The 26,690-nt window shown below is 41.2% G+C and overlaps 1 protein-coding gene across 1 annotated transcript in view; it reads right to left on the bottom strand.

Moving 5' to 3' along the window:
• LOC132871305 (neurocan core protein-like) overlaps nt 1–26,131 on the bottom strand; it is a 184,996-nt gene extending 158,865 nt beyond the window's left edge. Inside the window, exons 1-2 of the mRNA XM_060905420.1 lie at nt 25,255–26,131; nt 5,575–5,952 (exon numbers count right to left, since the gene is read on the bottom strand). Of these exons, the coding sequence (XP_060761403.1) occupies nt 5,575–5,952; nt 25,255–26,131 (1,255 nt within the window). The remainder of the gene's footprint in view (nt 1–5,574; nt 5,953–25,254) is intronic.
• Nucleotides 26,132–26,690: the final 559 nt, after the last annotated feature.

Raw genomic sequence — 26,690 nt, 5'->3', positions numbered from 1 at the left:
ACATTCCAACTGGACCATTAGCGTTGTTAGATTATGCATTTTCGAAAGGAGACAGAGGATATGAGCTCCTCTGAGTGCCATTATTATAAATATAGCCTTGGATTAAATGAAGGTTCAAAAGCTGCTGATGGTGAATCAAAGAGACCGTGATGAGGCCAGCACTCAGTATTCCCCTGATCAAGTCTGATACGGAAATTCAGAGATGAAAACATCTCTCTGTTCTATTTTAAACCAAATAAGCTTGTGCGATAGATAATAAACCATAATTAGGCAGATCAGGTGAAAATTTAAATTCAATCCAAATTGCTTGAAACTGATCTCACTGAATTCAGAATTGAATGCTGAACGATATACTTTTTACAGAATTAAAATATGTTTATCCGTTCTTGAGCTATTACAAATCAAAGATTGAAAAAAAAAAAACTGCCGTAATATTCTGTATGGGGCGGCACGGTGGTGTAGTGGTTAGCGCTGTCGCCTCACAGCAAGAAGGTTCTGGGTTCGAGCCCCGGGGCCGGCGAGGGCCTTTCTGTGTGGAGTTTGCATGTTCTCCCCGTGTCCGCGTGGGTTTCCTCCGGGTGCTCCGGTTTCCCCCACAGTCCAAAGACATGCAGGTTAGGTTAACTGGTGACTCTAAATTGAGCGTAGGTGTGAATGTGAGTGTGAATGGTTGTCTGTGTCTATGTGTCAGCCCTGTGATGACCTGGCGACTTGTCCAGGCTGTACCCCGCCTTTCGCCCGTAGTCAGCTGGGATAGGCTCCAGCTTGCCTGCGACCCTGTAGAAGGATAAAGCGGCTAGAGATAATGAATGAATGAATATTCTGTATGAGGATCACATGGTCCAAAATGGGCCTCATTAACCAATGAGAGCAAATGTTTTTTCTTAATAACTTTATTTTCCAAGCTCCTCCTCCTCATCATCAGGTTTTTGATCAACCAGCTCCATCTCATCTCATCTCATTATCTCTAGCCGCTTTATCCTTCTACAGGGTCGCAGGCAAGCTGGAGCCTATCCCAGCTGACTACGGGCGAAAGGCGGGGTACACCCTGGACAAGTCACCAGGTCATTACAGGGCTGACACATAGACACAGACAACCATTCACACTCACATTCACACCTATGGTCAATTTAGAGTCACCAGTTAACCTAACCTGCATGTCTTTGGACTGTGGGGGAAACCGGAGCACCCGGAGGAAACCCACGCGGACACGGGGAGAACATGCAAACTCCGCACAGAAAACCCCTTGCCGGCCACGGGGCTTGAACCCAGGACCTTCTTGCTGTGAGGCGACAGCGCTAACCACTACACCACTGTGCCGCCCCCAACCAGCTCCATGTTTTTTTTAATTTTTGGAGTCTTTCCTTTGAAGAGTTGCGGTAAAGTAGCTACGTCTAGCTACCTGGGGATTGTAAAAAAAAAAAGAATAAAAATCAGTTTGACAACGGGGGACCCGTGTAGCCATTTGGTGGTGCTTCTTGCATCTCTTTTCTGCCATAGACGTCAGCCTGGCTTCGCAGAGTCGCTTTCCCTTATAGAGCTGCGATCTCCAGGCCTGGTGGTCCAAGGAAGTTCTAAACCAGGATTGGCTGTCAAATCCAAAGATCTTGAGATCTTCCTTAGTGCAGTCTTTCCATCTCTTCCTTGGTCTTCCCCTAGAACGTAGCATTAGAGAGAGTTCTAACATTCCAAGAAGCTAATTTAACCTGTTTCAGGTATTTGTGGGTACGTCAGGGCTGATCAGGGCCACGGGGTCCTTTCAGCTTTGCTCGAGGTCCATCATCATTGCTGTTGTGCTGCCAAGATTTATGCCGCAGTTGTTGGTATTGCTTATGATATCTTTCTGGGTCCGTAGCTGGTAAGAATTTCGCAGTGAGGGAACGCCAGCCCCATGCTGCTAGCAAGCAGGGTGCCCATCTGCCGTGCTTGCATACCTCAACGGTTAGATTGTGGAGTGGAATCACTTGGAAACACAAATCACTACAACTGAGCAAGAGAGGTCATGAATTAGAGAGTCAATGGGCTAACCCAAGCAAGGATTGACTCTGATTTTATATCTCCCTTAGATACACCATGTTCAGCGCGCCACTGGGAGGCACACAGTGGTCTTCACACATGTGAGAGGCTAGGTGGTGCAGCCACTTGCTGGAATACAGGCCATATTTTGCACGTCGCATGGTACTGGATATGGGGAGACCAGTCTGGGACACCAGGTGTTGAGACTAGCCAGGAAGGTACGACTCCTCCAGTGATCCTTCAAGATATTTACATGGAAATTGGCAGGCACATAGATGGTTGTATACTGAATACAAAATTTGAAAAATTTGTAAAAAACAATTCCACAAATTAGTATTTAATTAGTATTAATTATGCTAATTAGGTAAAAACGTTAAATTGGTACACCATCTTCTTCAAAGTTTCACCAAATGGCTTTGTTTGTGCGAAATAAAGCTGATCTTAATTCTCATTTATACATCACAAAGAAGGAGAAATCAGTGTTAATTATAAAATTATTTCTAATACCCTCTTTGTGCTCTGTACGCCTTTGTATTTCTCAAAAGTAGGGCCTACTAGTCTTTATATTAAAGAATATAAATGATTCTTATTTTGATTAATATTCACAGTTCTCAAGGTGAACCTCGAAAAAACTGTGTGAGCCACATCCAGTAAACAATTCCAGTTAATTGAATTGAAATTGACACTCGCGTTTCTGACTTCCAGTTTTTTAAAATCTCATTCCGACCACTAAGATCTCAATGTCTTTCATGAAAACAACTCCAGTTATATTCTAAAATAGTTATTTATTCACATGAATCCATTTGATTTGAAAAAATAAGTAGGTAAAGCTATGAAAACTCACTTCAAAGTCTCCCGTGAATCATAACATCAAAACTAGCTGATGGAAAATTTTGCTGAATATTTCATCAGAAACAGTGAGAACTAGAAAACATCCCTATAAAAGTTATACTACTGTTCAAAAGTTTGGGGACACTGAAATTTCCTTATTTTTGAAAGAAAAGCACTGTTCTTTTCAATGAAGATCACTTTAAACTAATCAGAAATCCACTCTATACATTGCTAATGTGGTAAATGACTATTCTAGCTGCAAATGTCTGGTTTTTGGTGCAATATCTCCATAGGTGTATAGAGGCCCATTTCCAGCAACTATCACTCCAGTGTTCTAATGGTACAATGTGTTTGCTCATTGCCTCAGAAGGCTAATGGATGATTAGAAAACCCTTGTACAATCATGTTAGCACAGCTGAAAACAGTTGAGCTCTTTAGAGAAGCTATAAAACTGACCTTCCTTTGAGCAGATTGAGTTTCTGGAGCGTCACATTTGTGGGGTCGATTAAATGCTCAAAATGGCCAGAAAAATGTCTCGACTATATTTTCTATTCATTTTACAACTTATGGTGGTAAATAAAAGTGTGACTTTTCATGGAAAACACAAAATTGTCTGGGTGACCCCAAACTTTTGAACGGTAGTGTATCTGATTGATATTCACGAGTAATCCAGCCGGAAACCAATCAGAAGAGAGAGAGAGAGCCTGACCGCTTTCCTGTGACTCAAAAAGAAAAGCACCAGCAATTTCCTGACGTCACACGAGCAGAGAGTTTTTACTCTGTTGTACCAACTTCAACCTGCTGTTGCTCCCAAAGTACAGAACAGATCTTAACCAGATACGTTTCTTTGGAAAGCAGAGATTATAAGCTTTTTAATGACAGTATTCATGATAGAAAATATTCAAGAGTTAAGCAATGACAGATTTGGAAACTTCTACAATAAACATAATACTCCTCTTTAATCTGGACTTTTTGTAATACTCATAGACCATATTGCTCTCATCAGGGAGCTGCAGTGGTGTGCAAATATATATAATATATACATACAGTACTGTGCAAAAGTCTTAGGCACATGTAAGGAAGTGCTGTCAACCAAAACTGGCTTAAAAGTAATGAAATTAAATGTTTCAACATAAAAAAAATACTATAAACTGTAAGCAGTGAGCCATAATAAATGAAACAAAATCAATATTTCGTGTGAGACGAGTCAACCCTTTGCTTTAAAAAAAAAATAGTAGTCTCAGGTATAATGAGTGCAGTTTTATGCGGAAATGAGCTGTAGGTTTTACTGAGCGTCTTACAGAACCAGCCACAGTTCTTCTGGACACTTTGACTGTCACACTCGCTTCTTCATTTTGCACCAAAACCCAGCAGCCTTCATTATGTTTTCTTTTTCAATCTGAAAAGTGCTCTCTTATGGAATAAGAACGAAAAAAACGAACGTTTGGAACTCTAAAATGTTTTTGTACTGACTCGATAATGTAGAAGTCTCATCTCATCTCATTATCTCTAGCCGCTTTATCCTGTTCTACAGGGTCGCAGGCAAGCTGGAGCCTACGAAAATTAACCATGGTTTTACTATGAAAACTAACCATGGTTTTACTATGAAAACTAACCATGGTTTTACTATGGTTTATAGTTATTCATGGTTTTCATGGTTTTTTGGGTAACCATGAAAACCATGGTGCATTTTACCTCAATGTTCACTTAAATTTTTAGGTTCTAAGTAAATGTTAATGTATCTGGGCTGTTAATCGAGATCCTTCTCTACAGCATTGACTGTTGGACGAAAGCATGGTAATACTACAGTTAGTGCATCCTTTTAAAAACCATACTATCCCTTTTTAAACTAATTTCGTAGTTACTATGACCTATTACACATACAACTATGATGCTACCACAGCTACTGCAATACTATGGATAAACCACAGTAATGCTATGGTTGGTTCATAGTACTTAGAATCACCATGAAATACCATAGTAGAACCATGGTTACTACCATGGATGAACCATAGTAATACTATGGTTGGTTCATAGTACTCAGAATAACCATGAGATACCATGGTAGAATCATGGTTACTACATAAAAACCATGGTAAAACCATGGTAGATTTTCGTAAGGGATCCCAGCTGACTACGGGCGAAAGGCGGGGTACACCCTGGACAAGCCGCCAGGTCATCACAGGGCTGACACATAGACACAGACAACCATTCACACCTACGGTCAATTTAGAGTCGCCAGTTAACCCAACCTGCATGTCTTTGGACTGTGGGGGAAACCGGAGCACCCGGAGGAAACCCACGCGGACACGGGGAGAACATGCAAACTCCGCACAGAAAGGCCCTCGCCGGCCACGGGGCTCGAACCTGGACCTTCTTGCTGTGAGGCGACAGTGCTAACCACTACACCACCGTGCCGCCCTAATGTAGAAGTCATAAAATGGAAATATAACAAAGTTTGCATGAAAAAAAAAATAGTGGTCTTAAGACTTTTGCACAGTACTGTATATCGGCTAATATGGTGAAAATAGAAGAATTTTGGGCAGGCACTAAAGGGTTACAATTACAGGCTTTAGCTAATAAACTGGCAAAACTTTTTTTTTTTAATAAGTATTACTTTTAGATAACTGACACACTTTCATAACAAATAAAATTAATCTTATTGCTGGACTCAGAGACTCTGTTCACTTTATTCACTGTTTTTTGTTTGTTTGTTTTTTATCTCACCTGTAACCTCAAGTGTGACAGTGTCCTTCTCGTAAGTGTCCCCGAGGATCACGTGGCAGAGAAAGGTCCCAGAGTCGTTGGTGCGGAGCTGGGAGAGAGCCAGCGAGACGTTCAGGCTGTTTGAGTCGTACCCTGGCAGACCGATCCGACCTTCGTACGCCCGCTGTACGCGCACCTCACCATTCTCGAGTGAGAGCACAGTGGTCTCCGTGGCACCCTCAAGACGGGTCCATCGCACATGCGGAGTCCCGTCTTGGTGGGAGGAACCGAGCGGCAGGGTGTGGACGCAGGGAAGGAGGGCAGAGCCTGCGAGAGGCTCTTGTACGGTGAGGTGCGTTACTTTGCGCACGGTAACAAGAGTTTCTGCTTCGCTCAGACCTGCCGTGAAAGAAAAAGAAGATGAACAAACACAATTTCTTCCAAAGCTGCATGTTTCAACCCATGAGACGATCAGGAATTTAGATAAAAGACACAGACAGAGTGAAAAAAAGAGCAAAAAGGGGAAAAAGAATGCGCTTACTCAAGCTTCCGACTTTTCATTGCATCAAAAATCAATAACATGCATTTAATTCTCTTAATATTAGGCTTAAAGGAGAACTGAAGGCAAATTTTTTATTATCAAAATTCTATTTATCTCATTCTATTAAATATTAGAATGCATTTTTGATAGCTATTTTGTCTGTAGCAAGTTATGAGTGTTTGAAATATGCTATGTAATATATCAGTCCATACCGTATGTCAAAGCGATGGCCGTAAACGAGATTCGTCGAGACCTGTGCGAGACATCGTAGGATGGAAGTAAAACGTACAGCGGAAATCAAAGCGACCAACATCTGCCAACGTTGTCAAAAGACGCGCACGCCCTCTTTCGAATGCTGGCGTAATCAAGCCGGAAGTTTTGTTTGTTTTGATAGCAATCAGGAAAGTTTGAAAAAAGTAGGCAGTAATCGTCATTTAAACTCGTTTTTGTGCAATATTTCATTTGGAAAACAGTTTTCAAAGTGGCGGCGCTGACACCTGGCTGACACTTCACGTTTCAAATTCTCGCACAAGTCTCATGAAGGTCGTGTGGATAAGCGACGCCTGCCGTAGACCAAACACACTACATTCAACATGGCTAAGAACCGAATAGGCCGATAAGTATAATATTTAATTGCAATTAGTTGCCAATACGAGTCACGATATAAGGTTACTAAAACCGAAAACGTAATTGAAGAACACGTTAATTAAGAAACAAAGCAAGTTTAAAAATGACTTCAGTTCCCCTTTAAGGCTCTGTATGCACATGTTCTGTTACTCCAGAAACAAGAATGTATAAGAAAGAGCACGTTAAAAGACATCTTTTAGTCCTGTTTGAATTCAGAATGCACTACTATCAGAGCTGATGTTAGAGAAAACTAATCAGCACTTTCTCTTTCTGACCAATCAGATTTGAGTAAAAACTCCATTAAATGAGAAACAGATTGAACAGTATAGTTACCTCAGAGGTCGTGTTATTAACAAACTCGCCATCATCACCACTCTATTACCCAATAGCATCTTTTGGAAACATTTTCCAATTTTGATGTTATTTTTCCTTTACATTTTTTTGCACAGTCAGTTTTTACACCGCGTCTGATCCATCCTACTGCCCTTCCCCCTCCCCCTCCATCTCCTGCTGGTCTCTGGAGTCCGTCAAGAAGATAATATTGTGAAGTGAAGCGAAGCGAAGTGAAGTGAAGGGGTGTGAATAATGTGGGTCGTGGACATTTTGGTTATGCACCCTGTCCAGTCCTGTGTACAGTAGTCATATTAACTGGAAGTACAAATCTGCATACTGATCTCATCTCATCTCATTATCTCTAGCTGCTTTACCCTGTTCTACAGGGTCGCAGGCAAGCTGGAGCCTATCCCAGCTGACTACGGGCGAAAGGCGGGGTACACCCTGGACAAGTCGCCAGGTCATCACAGGGCTGACACATAGACACAGACAACCATTCACACTCACATTCACACCTACGGTCAATTTAGAGTCACCAGTTAACCTAACCTGCATGTCTTTGGACTGTGGGGGAAACCGGAGCACCCGGAGGAAACCCACGCAGACACGGGGAGAACATGCAAACTCCGCACAGAGTTTGGGCAAATTTTAGTAATTTGTAGCTTATTCAGATGGTTGTTAGGGTCATGTTTAAGCTTTGAGCTGTTTAGCATACCCGCTCAGACACGGAAGGTGTTTTTTTATTGTTTGTTTTGGTTCTGTTTTTCTTTGAACTTGTTAAACAGGGTATCTTGCATGTTTATGTCTTTCCTTAACTCCATTGCTAGCTTCCCTATCTGATTAGCAGCGCAGCGACAAGTTTGTTATTTTAAGCCCCGAGGCTGGACCGCTACAAGGCCTAGTCCTCTCCATCCAACACCTATTACTCTTCCCCTCTCTCTCTCTCTCTCTCTCTCTCTCTCCCTCGCGTTGAGTTCTTTGCCTAGATAGTCTGTTGGAAATTGTTGTTAAGCACAGTGTTTGGATCCAGCTGTAACGTGGCCAGATTCTCATTAGCAACTCATTGCTAGCTACCTCAGGGTGATACGCTAGCTGGTAGGCTTGTGTTCTCGACTAGGCCTGCAGGCGCCATATTCCCCGACGCCATTTTGGTACCTCCCTCATTGAGCTACCTGTGATACGTCACCTAGTTTACGACATCTAGGCATTGACCGCCATTTTGCTTGAGCATTGCTAGAGTGGCTAGTCGTTAGCATCTGCCCACAGATACACACACACACACACACCTACACACACGCACGCATCGGCTTTCCCTAGTCACACACACACACACACACGCACACACAAGGGATTCTCTTTTCCTATCTCTCTCTTTCTCTCTCTCTCCCCATCTCTCCTGCCCCAAACCTATGGCCCAGGTGTAATTGTTCCATTGTTGTGCCTTGTTATTACCTTTGCCCGACATTGAATGTATTTTGTGAGATTCTTATTAGTGAGTAGTAGACGAATAAAAGCTAATCAAATTGAATTACATTTTACTTGTTCCTGTTGCTTATTCACAAGGTCAACTATTTAGAACTCCTTTTTCCTTCAAATTTAGCTTTTGTATACAACTGGGTTTCCCATCTAATGCAGAGCTACCATTAATCTTGAATGTAACCATTCACGGTGAATATTAAGATTAATAATTTAAGATTTTATGAGACTGATCTTTAATTATAAATTGATTAATTCAATTATTACATAATTTATAATTTAATTAATCCCAATTCCACCTACACGGACAGAACATGCAAACTCCGCACAGAAAGGCCCTCGCCGGCCACGGGGCTCAAACCTGGACCTTCTTGCTGTGAGGCAACAGCACTAACCACTACACCACCGTGCCACCCATTATTATTATTATTCATACACATTCTCTTCATATCAGCATTCTCGAAGGCCAACGCTAGCTTACCTGCGACTCAGCACCATCAGCACAACAATGAAGTCACCTTCCAGCCGGTGTCGCGTTCATCAGTAGTGTTAGCGAATGCTAATAAAACGGTCAAGCCAGTTCTATTGAGAGCAAGTAGCACAGGCTAACAACTGAGAAATTAACATTTCTGTCTCCAGACTCTTCTTCCACACGTGCTCGTGACAGTATTTTTCACTCAGACTTAAGTATTCATTTCCCTCTGTAATTTACTTCGTTACTTTTAAAATCAGCATTGACAACTACACACAACAGAGCAACCTGGCAGCCAAAATTCTCTCAAAATCTTCCGTATTTAATGAAGCAAACCTGGTGGCCATGCTTGTTTACAAATTGTTACAATCGCTCGCTAGCGCGGAAGTTTTACATCTCCAATGTGTGACGTCATGTTGTCTTGACAACCATGCAATATCGTAAACCATATTCAACGCTCATTCTCCATTGGGTAGAGTGATGTAATACATGTAGGGTTAGCGATATGCTAACAACACTGCATGCTATCAAACCAAATGAATAAAACCCGCTAGAAAGGAATAGAACACGTTTTTATTTCATCAAAAAAGTGTCCTGTATGTATAATAATTCCTGATATTTCACTCCGATGACATCACTCCCAGTGTTTTCCCGCTGACTGGACGTGCATTGTCACAATGGCAAACCAGTTCAAAATTAAAATTCTTTTGATTAACTTGCGTACTTTTTTGTGGATGTGTCCATATAATATAAAGAATATTACACAGTGGTGCGAAGATATGAAGTTTATCGTCTAGTGTTGAAAAAGATTTCACTTGTTCACTCTGCTCACTCGTGAATATGTTAAACTTCATATCTTCGCACCACCATGTAATATCATATACATATATCGTGTGTGTGTGTGTGTGTGGGAAAGCCCTTCACATCGTGAAAATGTGTCTTTTTCCTAATATACTAGCTTTCTCAGACACATTATTATTATTATTATTATTATTATTATTATTTGCAGTCGCTATATTTAGGACTGAATTTTGGGTTTTGTTGCACAACGTGAACATCACTCGAGGACTAGAGGAAGAGAATAAATGGTACTTCAGTAAAGCAGATAAAATATATCGTGATCCTTCTGCACTTTCCCCTGAACCCCTATTTAACCAGAAACCCCTGCCTATGACACAGTGATACTCTTCCATTTTCACCAATATTTTAATTCACACCAGCTCCATAAGATGACTGACTCACATCCATCACATGCACTCGCACCATTTTCTTTCTCCGCTGAGCACATTTTTCCATTTGTTAACATGAGTCAAGCATGAACTCCATCAAGGTCGATTCAACTCACACACTTTCACCTTATATAAGCTGTTTCATAATCATAATATATAACCAGAAATCTTTTGGTTGTTCTGAAGAAAGTGTTTGGAGAATAATCCTTCTCATTACCTGGTGTTCTATTTACATTTATGGCATACTTCATAAATGTGTTACTTCATAAATGTGTAATATTTTATTTTATTTTATAATGTGAATCTCTCATGCAATAATTTATAATGTGACTCTCTCTGTGCAATAATTTATATGTGCAATGAGCAATATCTCACTCCATAATGTGTAACACAACACATACACCTCAGGACTGTGCACCTTACCCCCCTTACACACTCCCCCCCCCCCCTTTTTCCCCCTTCCTCTCTCTCTCTCTCTCTCTCTCTCCACTCTGTTTTGCACTGTTATTGGAGATGCTTTAATCTCATTGTACATGTGTACAGTGACAATAAAGGCATTCTATTCTATTCTATTCTATTCTATTCTATTCGGAGGATGCCCTTATCCAGGGCCGCTTATATAAGTCTCTATCAAATCATGGAAAACCTATATTTCATTGAAACTAGTACAAAGACAACATATCAAATGTTGAAACTGAGAAATTTTATTGGTTTTTTTTTAAATATATGCTCATTTTCTGCACATATGAAAACTGCATGGCTCTGTAGTGAAAGAGTCCAGGTGCTAAACTGGCCTGCTGGCAGTCCAGACCTGCCTCCTATTTAAAACATTTGGTGCATTATGAAGCACAAAATATGACAAAGAAGACCCTGAACTGTTGAGCAACTGAAATTGTATATCTGGCAAGAATGGGACAACATTTCTCTTTCAAAACTACAGCAGTTGGTCTCCTCAGTTCCCAAACATTTACAGAGAGTTGTTAAAAGTAGAGGTGATGCAACACAGTGATAAACATGCCCCTGTCCATACTTTTTTGAAATGTGTTACTGACATCCTGATACTTGTTCACTAGGTCACGGACTAAGAAAACCTTCAATCTAAAAACTCTGCTAGTAAGAAAAGCACAAAGACAACACAAGAATTTTTTTAATAAAAGCGCCAATTAAATTTTATTTCATTTGTTCCCAGTGGCTGCATAACAGCACAATGCAATGCAATGCAATGCAACACGACAAAGCAGATGGAACAGAGTTTTATTCATTTTCAAAGACTTGTGAAGCAAGCAGAATGACTAATAAGAAAAAGTTGAGTGGGCTTTAGTTTTAGACAAATAAGAACCCAATTGATATGGTGACACTCTTTTTTTCATCCTCATTGTGAAACATTATTCTTAGTTCTTACTTGTCCTTCTTCAGTCCGTATTTTCTATCCACTGATTTTTGTAGGGCTGAATGGCAAAGGCAGTGATCTGGGTACTAGACATCGAACAACCCAATCTTAAGAACTGAGGCAACTTTTTGTCACGAAAGCAGATGGGAAGGCAGGAGGATGTAATTGTCGTAAGACATTTTATTAAAACTCAGATGGACAAGTCCAAAACGAGGCAAAAAACAGGCAAAGATCAGGTGATCAGCAAACACAAGATACAAATACAGCAAATACAAGAATTCAGAAAACAAAACAATATCAAAACAGCAGGAAAGCAAAATTAATTTCAGGCTTGGGAAGTTCAAGCACGTGTATGCTCAGCATTACTTCACAGTTTGTGAAGGAAAGCTAGAGTCCTTAAATGCAGTGGTGGTGACTGTAAATAGCTGTGTGTAATCAGTAGTCATGGCGGCCATGCTTGAAGGCTGTGGTTTATGGAATCAATTTTGTGCCAAAATGTTCATACAATACTTTTGAAATATCAAACAAAAACGACAAATCAAAATACAAAAAAAGAAAAAAGTCAATTTTTTTAGACTGGCAAACAAATTATTTGTGTAATCGTGCAAAATATCAGTCTATTACTCTTCAGAAACCTTTTATTTTTGTTCCGCGTCTTTCTCAGTTTTGTTTGCCGTAATTTATTTTGGTTGCGATTCCAGCTTTCTCGTTTGCGCTCACTGACTTTTTGCTTGCAGTTTTGGCACAAACTTCCCGTGTGGGTGGGCTGTCCAGGAATGCATTCCCATTGGGTAACTTGTGTTTGACTGACAGCTACGCTCAGCCATTCCCTACTCGGATTCTGGCGGACTGTTTGACGAGTGGCCGAACCATTGACGGTAAACAAGGATCGAGTGGACTTCAGTGGCGACTATGATATTGAATTAATTCAACAAAGTGTAAATTCAATATCATAGTCGCCACTGAAGTCCACTCGATCCTTGTTTACCGTCAATGGATCGGTCACTCGTCAAACAGTCCGCCAGAATCCGAGTAGGGAATGGCTGAGCGTAGCTGTCAGTCAAACACAAGTTAGCCAATGGGAATGCATTCCTGGACAGCCCACCCACATGTGAAGTCTGTGCCAAAACTGCAAGCAAAAAGTCAGGGAGCGCAAACGAGAAAGCTGGAATCGCAACCAAAATAAATTACGGCAAACAAAACCGAGAAAGACGCGGAACAAAAATAAAAGGTTTCTGAAGAGTAATAGACTGATATTTTGCACGATTACACAAATTATTTGTTTGCCAGTCTAAAAAAATTGACTTTTTTTTGTTTTTTTGTATTTTGATTTGTCGTTTTTGTTTGATATTTCAAAAGTATTGTATGAACATTTTGGCACAAAATTGATTCCATAGTGGTTCATTCTGGAAAAAACATTCAAGGTCAAATTCTGGCAAATTCATGACACTTCTAAGGTGTGAACTGCACGCAAATGATTTACATAATGTTAATGGGGTACTGGGAAAATCGACTCATACACCAACGTAACTGAATTCTAACTATCTAAATATCTAAATAACTTTCCACATAACAAATATTGACAAAAGTAGCTTTTGAACACAAATCACTAACTTTGAATTAGTTAGGTTATTTTAACCTCCTAAGGCCCAAGCTGTTTTTTTTACATGCATTTTTTATTTCTCTTTGCTATTTGGGCTTATTAGAACCTGATTAGAATAAAAACTAAGCATCATCTTTTAATAAGATGTACTTTTAGAGAAAAAGTATGTCCACATATGTGGATTCTTGTTCCGAATTTCCATAAAGTGCTGTCCACGCATGTGACCGCTAAGCCCTAGGAGGTTAAGCTAGCTTCAACTGTCAGTCATATTACAGTACATTAATGGCACTAAGTAGATACTCTTATACAGGGTATCATACCCAAGGACACTTCAGCCATTCTTGCTGGTCCAGGGAATCAAACCAGTGACCCTTTGTTCCCAAAGCTGCTTCTCTAACCATTAGACCAGGGGTTCTCAACCATTTTTGCTTCACGGCCCACCTATTCATACTTGTAACGAGTCAAGGCCCATTAAAAAAGATCCCCAATTATTTTGGTTCATTTATTCTATTAGAATCTAATAATCTACTGTAAAGTGTATTAATGGGATGTAACATCACTTTCTGTTACAGATGGGAGCCCAGGAATTAAATAAACTGTTTTTATTTGTCAGTCTTGTACTTAAAACTGTATGGATGTGCCAGAAGCCCAGCCTTGCATGCAGGGCATTCTGAGTCAAAAGGGATTAAAGATTTTTTTTTTAAAGATTATGTATAATTTTAGTCTTTTGTATTTGTAATTATTTGTATCTGCACATGCACAACCCCACCAGCTGTGCTGATCAACTTATCGCATTTAAATAGTTATTCATTCATTCATTCATTCATTATGAGTTGGAAAATTATCCAACTGTTGATTTCCCTGAGATCTCAAACTACCTGATGCTGTAGACATCGTTCTACACGGACACACAGATGAAAACCTGGAAGAGCATGGAGGAGAACAACAACTTTTTTATATGTGGCTGGGTTAAAGATCTGGGGATCAGCACACTACAAGATAAATCCTGTATCATTTTTGCCCGGTGTGAGGGAAATTTAATGGACGAACATTATTATTCTCTGTGTTTCTGTATGTTAAGCTCAAGTGACTTAGTGTACTGAGAAAAGTTGTTTTTCCAATGCTATAATCGCCTTTCTGTGGCCTTGGCTGGTGATAAGCAGGGTGTCTGAGTTCCTGCACATCTCAGAGCATGCCAGGTGCATGCTTTAACAAAGCTTCATAGAAAAATTTGAGCCAATCACGCGAAGATGCAAGCAGTAAGCGAATGCCTTTAGAGTATAATAGATACAGCCAAAAAAAACACAACTCAGAGAGCGCGCACATACTCTCACATCACTAGAGGTGATGTTCTGCTTTCATTTTTTTCTTTCCTATCTTATATTTCTTTATATGATTTACCATAATAAATGACTGAAAAGACAACTGTTAAGCGTTCTGAAGTGTTTATTGGAGATTTCCTTTACACCCGGATAAGGAGGAATTTCTGAGCTTTTTGTACGTCTTTACAATGGTTACTAGGATGCTACACGTTTTAGTATCGGGTGAAAACAAACCATAGCCGCTCGATTCTCAATCCTCCCTGCTCTTCTCCTCCAGCAGGCATCACAGATCCATATAATTTACCCACAAACGTATTTATTTATTCTGACTACTGTGCACACACACTCTCTGTATTTGTGTGTGTGTGTGTGCCCACACACGCATGGGTTAAATGCAGAGGAGGAATGTGACAAAAATAAAGGCTTGTTCTTCTTAACTTACCCACAACTGTATTTGTTCCACTTGAAAAGCGTATGACAAGCCAGCTACCGGATTTGGGACACTACAACATCCTGAACTATTTAGTATTTGGCTTCAAATTTGAAAAAAATTTGCACCCCACTAGATGGCACTTCGCAGCCCACTAATGGGCTGCGGCCCAGTGGTTGAGAAACACTGCATTAGACCATGGCTTCCCCATGTTAGCTTTAGCTAAAAACAGTCTTAGTGTTGAGTCTAAATCCCACTGCTTTGACTGAGTTTAAAGAAATTATATTGAACAGTTAGTTAAATTATCATCACTGCATGTACAACCCCAATTCCAAAAAAGTCGGGACACTGTGTAAAACATAAATAAAACAAAATGTGAAGATTTGCAAATCATGGAAACCCTATATTTCATGGAAAATGGTACAAAGACAACATATCACATGTTGAAACAGAGAGATTTTGTTTTTTGAAAAACATATGCTCATTTTCTGCATATATTAAAACTACATGGCTCTGTAGTAAAAGAGTCCAGGTGCTAAAGTGGCCTGCCTGCAGTCTAAACCTGTCTCCCATTTATAACATTTGGTGCATTATGAAGTGCAAAATACAACGAAGGATAGGCCAAACTGTTAAGCCACTGAAATTGTAGATCAGGCAAGAATGGGGTAATATTTTTCTTTCAAAACTACAGCAATTGGTCTCCTCAGTTCCCAAACATTTACAGAGAGTTGGTAGAAGTCGAGGTGATGCAGCACAGTGGTAAACATGCCCCTGTCCCAACTTTTCTGAAACATGTTGCTGACATCAAATTCAAAACGAACATATCTTTTTCAAAAAACAATAAAATTTCTCAGTTTCAACATTTGATATGTTGTCTTTGTACTATTTTCAATGAAATATAGGGTTTCCATGAGATGCAAATCATCACATTCTGTTTTTATTTACAGTTTACACAGCGTCCCAACCTTTTTGGAATTGGGGTTGTATCTTGACGTAAACAACGAGATACAGAAACGGATAAGAAAGCAAATTTAGTTAAAATTGATTGAACATAAAGCAAGGTCATAGTCCTTCCCCTGCCAGGGTCTGGTCTTCCCAGACAGTCTCTTGTCTTAGTACTAACCAGGCCCTTAAGGCACACTGGGCGGCGCCGATCTCCGTTTCAGTAGCCCTCAGTCTCTTGCCTGTTATACAGCTGGGATTAGAGTGGGGGGGCTGGTCCTCTGGTAACTGCGAGAGTTTGACTCCATACTTGCATCTGTATTGCAGCGTGCCTCACCAGGTGGCAGTAGGTACCATTTTTATGATGGTCTTTGGTATAACCCGACTGTGAGTAGAACTCACGATCTCCCAGTGGAGAGGAGCTGACACTTGGTCAGCTCACAATGTAAAGCGAGGTACAGCTGATTTAATCAGAGTACACTGGACTCTTCCCACAGCCGTGCGCAGGCTTAAGAGCAGTTTTATCATCAGCACCCGCTAAAATGGCGGTGGCATTGAGCTAAGAAAGTCATTAGTGAAAACAGCAATTAATGAGGTAAATTGAAAAATGTTTGTTTCCAACGTCAATGCCAGGGTTCTATTTAAAGAGAGGGCTTATTGGCATCCCGAGAGTGATGACTGTTCTTACAGTGATGTGTTTGTTCCTGTCACTGCTTTTGAGAGCTATTTTAATTAACTAAAGAAGTGCGTGTGTGTGTGTGTGTGTGTTGTGTCTGGCAATGATAGTGGGGTTACTGATTGATGTCAGCACCATTGTACACACTTGGCAGGAAAGCGATGGCCTGATCATGGTGAGAGAGAGGAGTGTCAGTGGAAAGGGCAACACTTTGGTCACAGTCACATTAATCAGAGTTTTTCTGTGGAGTGTGTGTGTGTTTGGGGGGGGGGGGGGTTGCGCAGGTTTTTTTTATATACTACTGATGACCAAATGTCCCCATAAGGATAGTAAAATCTGACAATTTTGACCTGGTGGGGACATTCTGGTGGTCCCTACAAGGTCAAAATTGTCAGATTTTGCTATGCTTGTGGGGACAATGGTGTTGTTGTTGTTGTTGTTGTTGTTTTAACAAAAAATATATATATAAAAGAACCAAAAAGGTTTTTCATTACTGAGGTAAGGGTTAGGGTTTGGTTTAGGTGCAGGCACAGCATTAATGAACTGCATTAATCACCACGTCACTGGAAGGTCCTCAGAAGGATAGCGAGAACCACATGACTTTTGTTTTTCTCTTTGTAAGATGCATTGTCCATAATTTACTGTACTATAACTCACGATGCCTGTGAATTTGTACTTTTAAAAAGTCAAGGCAACAATAGTTTACATGGGTATAGTCATAATACCAACACTGTTGCTAGGCAACTAGGAAACAAGGACAGCAAGCAGAAACTACTTTATGAAAAAGGCTAACAATTTACGGTAGCTAGCTTGTTGCATGTTGGGTTTTTTTTACACAGAGAAATATGTAGAAACAATAGAAACGAGTCAGCAGTGTCGGGAATATCAACATTTCTCTCAGAGATGTTGGTCATGAAGTAATAAAAAGACCGTATGACGAAAATTACACAGTATGTTCACTTAGAATCGACCAGTCACTGAACAACATGAACTGGGAAACGTCAACACTGTGTCAAAGCTCATGAATTTAAAACAAGCAAATTAAAAAATGTATAGATGACTTGCAACCACCTGATCAAAACGTGCTACGTCATGAGCGTCCGCCAGGATGGTGGATATACAAAGCCACTAGGCTGGCAGCCGCTGAAAGCGTGTCTGTAAATAATGCTGAATTTTCTCAGTATTACCACGATTTGAACACTTGAGCGAAGAGTCGATACAAAGAGAAGATAGATATGTGTGGTTTTGACCCATGTTATTTTAAAAAGTCAAACTTTTCTGAAGATAAGATGCTTCTACTGACTATCAAGTACCCAGATATCACATTCTATCTGGTTTGGCTGCCAAAGAATCAAGTCCGACCTTGGACAAAACAGCCCATTGTCTAAGTGGGTGCCCAGTCTGGATTGTTTCTAGCGTATAATTTTGCTGGCACTCCTGGAAGCGAAATGTTAATACACATGTTAAAATTATAATAACGACCGAGTGAGCTACGACAAGATAGAACGCTCATTTTCTAGCAAAATTCTAGCAACACGAAATAAAATTCTTCCCTGATATTATCGAGAAAGCTTTTGAATCTCACCTGAGATAAAATGATGACTGCAAACACGAGCTGTTTTGATTTTAGCCTCTGTTAGATCAGCCCTGCTGATGTTGTTCAGCCGTGCTCGTCTCCTCTCCGTACAAAGCCTCAGAGTTTCCTTGCCCTTGTTCTGAATCACAGACGGAATTCTAAAAAATCGGAACGTGCCACGGTCACGAGTACTGCTGTGACCACAACCACATACAGCACAAAGATATGGCAGAGCTAAAAGAACACTTAAAGCAGTGGAAAAACAAAGAGAGTTGCGCACGCATGACTATGTTTTGTCTGGAATGTCGCTTGATCCCACATTTGTATCTCCACCAACATGGCCGACATCCAGGTTTCTATTTTGCTTTGACGTCACTTGTAAGTCAAGGATTCTTCTAACATGAGGATTCATTCCAGTTAAGGTCAGTATTATATACATACAACCCCAATTCCAAAAAAGTTGGGACAAAGTACAAATTGTAAATAAAAGCAAAATGCAATAATTTACAAATCTCAAAAACTGATATTGTATTCACAATAGAACATAGACAACATATCAAATGTCGAAAGTGAGACATTTTGAAATTTCATGCCAAATATTGGCTCATTTGAAATTTCATGACAGCAACACATCTCAAAAAAGTTGGGACAGGGGCAATAAGAGGCTGGAAAAGTTAAAGGTACAAAAAAGGAACAGCTGGAGGACCAAATTGCAACTCATTAGGTCAATTGGCAACAGGTCATTAACATGACTGGGTATAAAAAGAGCATCTTGGAGTGGCAGCGGCTCTCAGAAGTAAAGATGGGAAGAGGATCACCAATCCCCCTAATTCTGCGCCGACAAATAGTGGAGCAATATCAGAAAGGAGTTCGACAGTGTAAAATTGCAAAGAGTTTGAACATATCATCATCTACAGTGCATAATATCATCAAAAGATTCAGAGAATCTGGAAGAATCTCTGTGCGTAAGGGTCAAGGCCGGAAAACCATACTGGGTGCCCGTGATCTTCGGGCCCTTAGACGGCACTGCATCACATACAGGCATGCTTCTGTCTTGGGAATCACAAAATGGGCTCAGGAATATTTCCAGAGAACATTATCTGTGAACACAATTCACCGTGCCATCCGCCGTTGCCAGCCAAAACTCTATAGTTCAAAGAAGAAGCCGTATCTAAACATGATCCAGAAGCGCAGACGTCTTCTCTGGGCCAAGGCTCATTTAAAATGGACTGTGGCAAAGTGGAAAACTGTTCTGTGGTCAGACGAATCAAAATTTGAAGTTCTTTATGGAAATCAGGGACGCCGTGTCATTCGGACTAAAGAGGAGAAGGACGACCCGAGTTGTTATTAGCGCTCAGTTCAGAAGCCTGCATCTCTGATGATATGGGGTTGCATTAGTGCGTGTGGCATGGGCAGCTTACACATCTGGAAAGACACCATCAATGCTGAAAGGTATATCCAGGTTCTAGAGCAACATATGCTCCCATCCAGACGACGTCTCTTTCAGGGAAGACCTTGCATTTTCCAACATGACAATGCCAAACCACATACTGCATCAATTACAGCATCATGGCTGCGTAGAAGAAGGGTCCGGGTACTGAACTGGCCAGCCTGCAGTCCAGATCTTTCACCCATAGAAAACATTTGGCACATCATAAAACGGAAGATACGACAAAAAAGACCTAAGACAGTTGAGCAACTAGAATCCTACATTAGACAAGAATGGGTTAACATTCCTATCCCTAAACTTGAGCAACTTGTCTCCTCAGTCCCCAGACGTTTACAGACTGTTGTAAAGAGAAAAGGGGATGTCTCACAGTGGGAAACATGGCCTTGTCCCAACTTTTTTGAGATGTGTTGTTGTCATGAAATTTAAAATCACCTAATTTTTCTCTTTAAATGATACATTTTCTCAGTTTAAACATTTGATATGTCATCTATGTTCTATTCTGAATAAAATATGGAATTTTGAAACTTCCACATCATTGCATTCCGTTTTTATTTACAATTTGTACTTTGTCCCAACTTTTTTGGAATCGGGGTTGTAAATATAAAATGAGTAATTCCTTGATTATAGCATCGCACCATTTATAGCCACCTGAAAGATTTTTTTCTCCACACATCATTACATTCCATTACAGGCATTTAGCAGATGCTCTTATCCACATACTCATATACAACATACTCAGAGCAGACTGGGGAGCAGTTGGGGGTTAGGTGCCTTGCTCAAGGGCATCGAACCAGGTCCTAAAGCTGCTTCTCTAACCATTAGGCCATGGCTTCCCCACCAGCTACTGGAAGAGAAGTATCTTAATTTGAGACGCTGCTTCATTGGGAAAGTAGAGTAATTATTTTCTTTAGGTTATGAATGAACGTAAAGTGAGTTGCAAGTACATCATGAGCTCTTGGTCAGTTTATCCTTCAAACCGAGGTTACAGGAGAGAACAAAGCACATCAAATTAACTGAAACTTTGGTGTTATTACTTGGACAATTCAAACTAGCAAATGAAAAGTGAGATAAAAAATGCTTTCATCCACACACACATTATGATTTCATGACCTCGATTTAGTATCTCGTGGCTTCATTACGCTGTGTGAATGATTAACTGTTGGCACATGATTAAAAAAAAAAAGATCAAATGTAAAATAATATGATGTGCCGGATCAAGCACTTTTTTATTTTTAATTTTAATTTTTTTTATCTTTTCTTCTAATTATACCAATACAAGGGCTGTACTTTACAACTAAACTAAAGACAATAGACAGAGACAGTAGTGCACAGACAGTGAACACAAGATACGGTATGTGTAATGAACAAGGACAAGAGGTACAGTAGATTTGTAAAGTGCAAACTATAGTTAAGCAATAAATAATAAACCCTTAAGTGATTTGTAGTAAATACAGTACCAGTCAAAAGTTTGTACACCCCATTCATTCATAGGTTTTTCTATATTTTGATGATTTTCTACATTGTAGAACAAAACGGAAGACATCAAAACTATGAAATAACACATAGAGCATATATGGAATTATTCTATCCATATTCACTGGATATGAACAATCACGCGCTCTGATTGGCTACTCTACTACAAGGCTATCAGCTCATATACCGTGAGTAGAGAAAAACAAAATGGTGACAAAATAAAGACTCTACTCGAAAACAAACCCCCCAAAATACAAAAAAAGCAACAAAATATGGAATAAAAGTATTTGATGGTAAGAACATATCTTTTTTTTTTTCAAGAATAATAATTATTATTATTATCAAATTTTTCACAAATTGTTACTGTCAGCGGCATGGTGGTGTAGTGGTTAGCGCTGTCGCCTCACAGCAAGAAGGTCCGGGTTCGAGCCCCGTGGCCGGCGAGGGCCTTTCTGTGTGGAGTTTGCATGTTCTCCCCGTGTCCGCGTGGGTTTCCTCCGGGTGCTCCGGTTTCCCCCACAGTCCAAAGACATGCAGGTTAGGTTAACTGGTGACTCTAAATTGACCGTAGGTGTGAATGTGAGTGTGAATGGTTGTCTGTGTCTATGTGTCAGCCCTGTGATGACCTGCCGACTTGTCCAGGGTGTACCCCGCCTTTCGCCCGTAGTCAGCTGGGATAGGCTCCAGCTTGCCTGCGACCCTGTAGAACAGGATAAAGCAGCTAGAGATAATGAGATGAGATTGTTACTGTCATTTCGCCGGTCTGTTTACATTCTAAGTGGAAATGATTTTGTCGGACGTTTTGTATAAAGTTTTTATTTATCAAATTTGCAAAAAATAAAAATGCTCCGTTTATCAAAACCCAGTGAATGTGGATAGAATAAAAAAGTTATTCCACTCAATCTTGTGGTACACGGCTTATAACCGACTCAGCACGACTATCAGCCTATGTATGACTCGATTTAGTGGAATAATTAATTATGTGGTTACAAAACTGTTAAAAAACAAAAGTTTTATATGTTAGATTCTTCAAAGTAGCTACCGTTTACCTTTTTTCCCCTTTTCCTTCCCTTTTTTCCTTTTTTCTTTCACTTTCAAATTATTTTTTTTCCTTTCTTGTTTTTTTTTTTTGCTTAGAGACTACAGGAATGAAAGACAGGACAAGAAAAAAGGGATATAGAAATTAGAAGGACAACAGAGATAATAGAAATAAAAAAACAATGACAAAAAAAGACAAAAACCAGGAAAATTAAATAAAAAACAGACAAAAAAAAACTATTTTCAACTGCTATTTTATAATCTGCTGAATAATGGGTATATATAATAATAAAGACGCTGCTAAAATTCATTTGAAATTTAAAAAATAATAATTTAAGGATAAGTGTTTATGGGTAAAGGTATTGGTCTATGGAAAAACTCTTCACGACTAGTAACCATGGAGGCGTGAACTATCCATCCATTATCTGTAGCCGCTTTATCCTGTCCTATAGGGCCTCAGGCAAGCTGGAGCCTATCCCAGCTGACCATGGGTGAGAGGCGGGGTACACTCTGGACAAGTCGCCAGGTCATCACAGGGCTGACACATAGACAACCATTCACGCCTACGGTCAATTTAGAGCCACCAATTAGCCTAACCTGCATGCCTTTGGGGGAAACCAGAGCTCCCGGAGGAAACCCACACAGACAGCATGCAAGCTCCACACAGAAAGGCCCTCGCCGGCCGCGAACCCAGGACCTTCTTGCTGTGAGGCAACAGTGCTAACCACTACGCCACCGTGCCGCCCCAGAGGCGTGAACTACACATATATAATTTAAATAATCTGAATGAAGAGTCCAAAAAGTCTGCTTAAGCAGCCTGACTCTGAATACGCATATGCATAACTTTACCCCTGTAAATATTTGGAGTTAAGTTGCCAGCTCTGAATATGGAGCAACTGAGAAAAAAAGAACAACAGTGTCTCGTTGAAACAAAAGACCAGACCTCCTTCCCTCTCTCTCTCTCTCTCTCTCTCAAACTTTAATCACACAGAATAAGGATCTGTTAGTCGACTCAGTGGACCGTGTGATCCGAGGACAAACTTGACTTTGAGATTTGATCTGAATGTGCTCCCTTTCTCTGTCTGTGCCCTGAACCTTTTTGTGACTGTTACCCCTTTTCCACCAAATCAGTTCCAGGGCTGGTTCCGGGCCAGTGCTGGTTCACAACTCGTTCAACTTGCGAGCCAGCTGAGAACCAGTTTGCTTTTCCATAGCTCAGGATGCTAAGGGGAGCCACGTCATTACGTCACTGTATACTGTACGTCAGTTACGTCGCTGCGTTTGCATAAACCTTGGCGCGAACATCGAAGCAACAACAACACGGAGAAGAAGAACAAGAAGCAGCAACAACAACAATAATGGATGACTGCTGCTTTACTGCATCCATGATATCTCGTCGCTTATTTAAAAATGGCGCCCTCTCGAGGTCGTGCTATTGTTGTTGGTCTTAACAACTCCCCCCCCCCCCACTGACGTAAGCAGTTCTTTCCTCTGGCCCAGCAGAGAGTTGGTGCTACCCTGGAACCGGTTTTTCTGGCCCAGAGCCAGTTCTTTGTCAGTGGAAACAGAAAACCCGGTTCCAAACTAAGCACTGGCCCCGAACCAGCCCTGGAACTGCTTTGGTGGAAAAGGGCGATGTGAGAATAAACTAAACTGCTGATATTTAATACAAAAAGAGGAAAATGATGGGGCTGAGTGTTTGAATAATGGATATAAGGTGTGTTAACCTTTGCCATGTAAAGACAAAAAATATCTGTATTTAGATAGAGCAGCTTTCACTGCGCAGACCCCCCAGAGGCTCACTATTGTTCAAAAATCTACTCATTTTTCCTTGAAATGGGATGTAACACACACACACACACACAGGTGCAAGCGCACGCTGTTATCACATGTTGTGTCATTCTCTCTCTCTCTCTCTCTCTCTCTCTCTCTCTCTCTCACACACACACACAACTGCATATCTGCACCCACACACAGACTTCAGCCATCACTGGGCAAAACCATGGCAACAGCTGCTTGGTAAGTGAGAGAGAGGAATTGGTCAAACTGCTCAATACGAGTCTTATAGAAAGAAGAGCAAGAGATGGAGAAACAGAGATAGATAGATAGATAGATAGATAGATAGATAGATAGATAGATAGATAGATAGAGAGAGAGAGAGACAGGAACACACACACACAGAGTAGCAGAGAGAGAGAGAGAGACTTTGACTTTTAAAAACACCTTTAATTACGCCATTGTTCCATGTGTATATTTTCTTTCACAGGAAATAAAACAATAAATAATGGAGAAAATAAAACGTGGGGCGGCACGGTGGTGTAGTGGTTAGCGCTGTCGCCTCACAGCAAGAAGGTCCGGGTTCGAGCCCCGTGGCTGGCGAGGGCCTTTCTGTGTGGAGTTTGCATGTTCTCCCCGTGTCCGCGTGGGTTTCCTCCGGGTGCTCCGGTTTCCCCCACAGTCCAAAGACATGCAGGCTAGGTTAACTGGTGACTCTAAATTGACCGTGAGTGTGAATGGTTGTCTGTATCTATGTGTCAGCCTTGTGATGACCTGGCGACTTGTCCAGGGTGTACCCCGCCTTTCGCCCGTAGTCAGCTGGGATAGGCTCCAGCTTGCCTGCGACCCTGTAGAACAGGATAAAGCGGCTACAGATAATGAGATGAGAGAATGAATAAAACGTACATAAAAAGTAATTGTTAAAAAAATCAAATTCAGTTCACAAAAACCCTTCTCTAATAAACACACACACACAATTTTACATTACAAGTTGAGAGTTAGTGCACCATCCTCTTCAAGTAAACATAAAACCTTCCTAAAACCCCACAGATCTATAAAAGTGTCCAGGTTATTGGTTAGTCTGTAAAAAGCATGCTCTGATGCAACTAAACCTTTCAGGCTCTGAACCACATCAGTCCATCCCAAGCCCAGCATCTGATTCTTTCTGGTCTTCCAGATTGCTAGCTTTGCAGTTCCGATTAAAAAGTTAATTAAAACCTGTCTGTCTTTTCCTGACTGTGTATTTCGGCCCAAAGACAAACAAAGGGATGGAAAATTTCTCCCCAGATGTTCCACCCACTCTTGCAGTGTCTTAAATAGGCCCACTAGATGAGGACAAAGAGTCACCAAGTGTTCGAGGGTTTCCTGTTGGCGACAGAAGGGACAGTCCTCCCCAGTGCTGGGATCCAGGTGAGCTGTGTCTGTTTGTGGCTATCACTCCATGTATGATCCTCCACTGGAGGTCAGCCATCCATTTCTCAATGGGAGGCTTGTATAGAGTCCTCCAGCAGCCTTTAGGGGTGCATTCTGGAGCAAAAACCTGGGTCCACCTCGACTCCCTGACTTCAACCAAAGAGCGGAAGTTCAGTACCTTTACACAGCTGTAGTAGAGCTGCTTCTTCCCACATGAGGGACAGAAGCAGCCCTCTCTCCACTCTTCAGTCGCAGGTCTGACACTTAGTGCAGGAAAGATGTATTTGTGGTCCTCGTGCCATAGGTCAACCAGGGTACAGTCCTGGGCATACACCCTGAGTGATACAGACAGGGACTGCCAGACCTTGTCCACTATCTTCTTCAGCACCCTGGAAGACCTGACGCCGATGACTCCACCAAGCCTCTCTGGAGATGTTCTTATGAGGTGGCCCAGTTTGACAATGCCAGCCTCGACAAACTTGGTGCAAAGTGATGTGGAGGAAAGCATGTTAGATGTAAAGAAATCATTGTAGAACAGTGGCTCCTCAAAGATCCACAAACCAGGTCTGAGGTCCATGGTCCGTGTGGTCTTGAATGTCTTCCATGCATCAAGCACCGAGTTGTAGAAAGGTGTTATTCCAGCCAGGTCAACTTCAGAGGTCCTTACAAGAAAAAGCTTTTTGTCCAGTCTCAGCCAGCCAGCCTTCCTCAGGAGCAGCTGAGCAGACGCCAGCCAGCAGTATCCGCAGCCATAGAGTAGCCTCTGTGCCGTCTGCAGTCTGAAGGCAGCAATTCTTGATAAAATGTCCATGAGGCCATGTCCTCCCTCAGCCACAGGGAGATAGAGAACTGGCCCTCAGCCAATGTTGACCTGACCAGAAGTTGTTCACCAGGAGCTGCTGTATGTCCCTCACGAGGCCTGGTGGTGGCACTAAGACAGTCAGTCCATGCCAAAGAGAAGATGCGACCAAGTTATTGGCTATCAGAACTCTACCCCTGTAGGACAGCTGGGAAAGCAACCATTTCCATTTAGACAACTTGGCGCTCACCTTCTCCAGCACTCCCTCCCAATTCTGTTTTTGGAAGTCCTCGCACCCCAAGTACACTCCCAGAACTTTGATGCCTCTTTTTCCCCACTTAAGTTTCCCAGGTAGCTCAGGGACATCTCTTAGGCTCCACTGACCTATTAGAAAAGCTTCACATTTGTCCCAGTTAACTTTAGCGGAGGAGACCTTTTCATACACAGTCAGGCTTTCTTTAAGTTCTTGTATGTCTCTCTGATCTTGAATAAAAACATTAACATCATCCGCATAAGCTGAGACAGCTACAGAGCGGTTCTGAGCCAGCTCAGGGAGACCCAGGCCCTGTAA

This window comes from Neoarius graeffei, chromosome 23, assembly GCF_027579695.1.
Source record: "Neoarius graeffei isolate fNeoGra1 chromosome 23, fNeoGra1.pri, whole genome shotgun sequence".
Taxonomy (NCBI): Eukaryota; Metazoa; Chordata; class Actinopteri; order Siluriformes; family Ariidae; genus Neoarius; species Neoarius graeffei.
The sequence above is the reverse complement of the archived record's forward strand: the minus strand, read 5'-3'. Positions and strand labels throughout refer to the sequence as shown.